This window comes from Vitis riparia, chromosome 13 (assembly GCF_004353265.1).
Source record: "Vitis riparia cultivar Riparia Gloire de Montpellier isolate 1030 chromosome 13, EGFV_Vit.rip_1.0, whole genome shotgun sequence".
NCBI lineage: Eukaryota > Viridiplantae > Streptophyta > Magnoliopsida > Vitales > Vitaceae > Vitis > Vitis riparia.
Window position 1 is genome coordinate 8,032,768 of NC_048443.1, and position 4,406 is coordinate 8,037,173.

A 4,406-nucleotide genomic window follows, 5' to 3' on the forward strand; every position below is an offset into this window, starting at 1 on the left:
ACCCATCTTGGATTTTAAACAAAATCCTCATGTAGGGAATTAAACCGAATTTCCAACCCGTGAGAAACAAAATTAAAGAAAACACACGCCAAAGAAAAGATAATCACACGCACAAGACATTATTTACGTGATTCGACAATTTGCCTACGTCCACGGAGTTGCAGGGATATCACTATTATCAGGGAAGAATTCAGAGTACAACCTGGCGGCTACAATATTCTCTCTATATATATAACACGACAACCCCACCACACTAAAAAACCCTAATTATAAAGGGTGGTTCCACAATGGGCTAAACGGCCCAACAGGCCTCAATAAATCTCCCATTAAAAAGCCATACAATATTATTCGGGTCGGGTCGTCAAATTGGATCAAACAAAACTAGGCTCCACAAAGCCCAATACCTCAAACCTATCCCTAACCCTTTTTTTTTTAATTTCAAACTCATCCCTAATGGGACGGGATGAGTATCGAAAAAAATCCGCCCGTTCACTTTCCTATCTTTTATTGCAATTGTTGATCATTAATGTCTCTTTTTCGAAGTCAAGATTTTGAAAGAAAAGATGAGAAAACTTGTTAACTCACCCTTTTCATTGAAACAATCTATATTCATTGAAAAAAAAAAGGATGATTGCAGCATTAAAAAAAGCTGAAATATTATTATGAAACAATTTTTTTAATTACCAATGCAATGAACAAATTAAGAAAAATTTAGGTTAGTGTCTCCATCTGGGTAGAGTTTATTAGAAAATAGGTTGAGTTTCTATAATAATATTTCAAAGTCAATGCTTCCAGAATCAAGACTCTGAGGATGGCAACGTGATTATTACAGTCACTCTATGAAAAATAATTTTCTTTCCACTTTTTTGTGGTCACATTTTGAGATAGAAAAATGGTTGTCTTAAAAAGTAATAATAAGAAAAAGAATTCTATTTATTTGCTTTTCTTTCGTATGGTAAAGTTATGAGACGAAAAGGTCTAAATAATTAATTCTCCATGTAGCAAATGCTTAAGGGCGAAAAGAGACGAACATGTCCAAGAAATTACAGGATGGAGACAGACAGAGGGGGTGAGAGTTACACGGTGGAGACCAGGAGGCATAGAGAGGGAGAGTCGTTGGTCAAGCAGCCGCAAAAAGAGGAAAAAGGCGTCACCCCCAATTTTCTAATCGTGTCCACAACGTTTTTTTAAATCAAATTCCTTTTCTCCTTCTTTTCAAATTCTCTGCGGTGGCTTTGAAGCTTCCTCATTCTCACCCTCAAGCCCCCTACTCACCTTTCTCTCTCTATATAATCCCATTCCACTCTTCTCTTACTCTTCAACAAACACACATACCTAAATACTCTCTCTCTCTCTCCCTCTCTCTCTCTCTCTCTCTATATCTCTCTATATCTCTCTATCTCTCTCTCTATATCTCTCTATATCTCTCTATCTCTCTCTCTCTCCCTCCATAGAATTATGGTCTGTCAGAAAAAGCTGGTTGATGAAGTCTCAGGGTGGCTGAGGATTTTCGACGATGGCTCTGTTGATCGTACCTGGACTGGACCTCCTGAGGTTAAAATCATGGCAGAGTCTGTGCCTCCCCATGAAGATTTTCTGGACGGAGTCGCCACCCGTGACGTGGTTGCTGACCCTAACTCCGGCCTTAAAGTAAGGATCTATCTGCCGGAGAAGAAGGCTGATTCCAGCTACGATAAGATGCCGGTTGTCATCCACTTCCATGGGGGAGGCTTCTGCATCAGCCGAGCGGATTGGTACATGTATTATAGTACGTATGCCAAGCTAGCAGCTTCCGCCGGAGTCATCGTCGTCTCCGTGTACCTCCGCCTGGCCCCGGAGCACCGCCTCCCTGCCCCCTGCCACGATGGCTATGCCGCCCTCCTCTGGCTCCGCTCACTCGCCCGAGGCGACTCCCACGAGGAGTGGCTTAACTCCCACGCGGACTTCACAAGGGTGTTCCTCATTGGGGACAGCTCCGGCGGGAACATCGTCCACCAAGTCGCTGCCATGGCGGGAGACGCCGACCTGAGCCCGCTGAAACTCGCCGGAGCAATCCCCATCCACCCAGGCTTCGTGAGAGTCGAGCGGAGCAAGTCGGAGCTGGAGCATCCGGAGTCGCCGTTCCTGACTCTAGACATGGTGGACAAGTTCTTGAGCTTTGCATTACCAGTGGGGTGCAACAAGGAGCACCCAATAACCTGCCCGATGGGGGAGGCGGCGCCACCGCTACAGGGGCTGAGACTGCCGCCGGTGCTGCTGTGCTTGGCGGAGAAGGACCTGATCTTGGACACAGAAATGGAGTACTATGAGGCCATGCAGAAAAGCGGACAAGAGGTGGAACTGGTGGAGAGCAGTGGAATGGGCCACAGCTTCTACCTCAACAGGATTGCAGTGAAGGTGGATCCCCACACTGCCCAACAAACCCAGAAGCTTTTCGCTGCCATCTCAGATTTTATCCATAAACACTAGAATAATTATTATTATTATTATTATTAATTTTCTAAAAAATTCCAAGTATTGGGGAGAATGTTATTACTTGGATGGGTACGTAGCAGTCCTGTAAAATGAATTTATATATGTATGAAAGTCTGTATGTGATGTTGAAGAATTTGAAGACTAACTATGGAGGAACATAGACTCAATTCATTCTATGATACTCTTATTACAATGAAAGAAAGCATAAATAAATAGCCTACAGATATGAGACAATTCCGGACTGGTATACTATCACCGGACGGAATTTCCCTTACATGGAAAGAGAATAAACTCTTACATGGAAAGTGAATAAACTATTACATGGAAAGAGAATAAACTCTTACATGGAAAGTGAATAAACTACCTTGCTAGAATTACTCCTAAATCAATTATAATAAAGGCAGTATATTTCACTAATTTAGGGAAGTAAACAGAGGATGCTAAATATGAGGAGGAACGCACAGGATGGAAGGCGACGTGGGCTTGATTTCCAACACTCCCCCTCAAGCCGCGTTGTAGATGTTGATCATTCCAAGTTTTCCTGTCAGATCTTCGAAGTTAACTCGAGCAAGAGCTTTTGTGAGAATGTCAGCCGTTTGACAGTTTGTCGGAGTGTAGCTGACTTTGAAAACTCCTTCTTCAATCTTTTCCTTGATAAAGTGTCGATCTATCTCCACGTGTTTAGTTCGATCATGATGAACCGGATTCTTAGCGATACTGATGGCAGCTTGATTGTCGCAGTATAACATCATGGGATGCTTCAATGGAACCCGTAATTCTTCTAACAGCCTGTTCAACCAGATTCCCTCGCAGATACCTTGTGCCATAGCACGAAATTCTGCCTCAGCACTGCTACGAGCTACCACTGACTGTTTCTTGCTTCGCCATGTAACCAAGTTCCCCCAAACAAATGAACAATAGCCTGAAGTTGATCTCCGATCAGTCACTGAACCTGCCCAATCTGCATCTGAAAAAATCTCAATCTCTTTCTTTGTTGTTCTTTGAAAGAAGAGACCCTTTCCTGGTGTCATCTTGAGGTACCTCAATATTCTGATCACAGCAGTCATGTGTTTTTCGGTTGGATTATTCATGAATTGACTTACCACACTAACGGAGAAGCCGATGTCTGGCCTTGTATGAGAAAGATAGATGAGTTTCCCCACAAGACGTTGATATCTTCCTTTATCAACTGGCGTACTTCCATCACTTTCTTCCAGTTTGACAGTTGTATCCATAGGTGTTTCTGCCGGCTTGCATCCTAGCATTCCTGTTTCATTCAATAAGTCCAGAACGTATTTGCGTTGTGAGACTGCTATACCTTTCTTTGACCTAGCAATCTCCATTCCGAGAAAGTACTTGAGGTTTCCAAGATCCTTGATCTCAAATTCCTTTGTCAGTAATTTTTTAAGTAAGTCAATTTTCTCTTCATGATCACCTGTCAAAATTATGTCGTCCACATATACAATGATAATTGCCAGCTTCCCTTCTGGGAAGTGTTTCACAAATAATGTGTGATCAGATTGACATTGAACGAATCCGTACCCTTTCACTACCTTAGTGAACCGTTCAAACCAGGCCCTGGGAGATTGTTTGAGACCATACAAGGATTTTCGGAGTCTACAAACCTTGTTGAAGTTTGATGTCGTCTCAAGTCCAGCAGGAATGTCCATGTAAACTTCTTCCTCTAAGTCACCATTGAGGAAGGCATTCTTCACATCAAGTTGGTGAAGTGACCAATCGAGATTAACTGCCAAGGATAAAAGTACACGAACAGTATTGAGCTTGGCAACTGGAGCAAAAGTTTCTTGATAGTCAATGCCATAGGATTGGGTGAATCCTTTGGCAACCAACCGAGCCTTATACCTGTCCACATTATCATCTGCCTTGTACTTTACTGTGAAAATCCACTTACACCCAACTGGTTTCTTACC

The 4,406-nt window shown here is 42.8% G+C and overlaps 1 protein-coding gene across 1 annotated transcript; it reads left to right on the forward strand.

The window, feature by feature from the left end:
* The first annotated feature begins 1,228 nt into the window (after nucleotides 1–1,228).
* Nucleotides 1,229–2,602, forward strand: LOC117929131 (probable carboxylesterase 6). The gene has a single exon (XM_034849349.1). It carries the CDS (start codon nucleotides 1,459–1,461, stop codon nucleotides 2,467–2,469), a length of 1,011 nt encoding a protein of 336 aa, XP_034705240.1. The 5' UTR covers nucleotides 1,229–1,458; the 3' UTR covers nucleotides 2,470–2,602.
* Nucleotides 2,603–4,406: the final 1,804 nt, after the last annotated feature.

Bases quoted from the DNA above. Each gene is read 5' to 3' on its own strand.
- LOC117929131 (XM_034849349.1), top strand. From the start codon at position 1,459: ATGGTCTGTCAGAAAAAGCTGGTTGATGAAGTCTCAGGGTGGCTGAGG.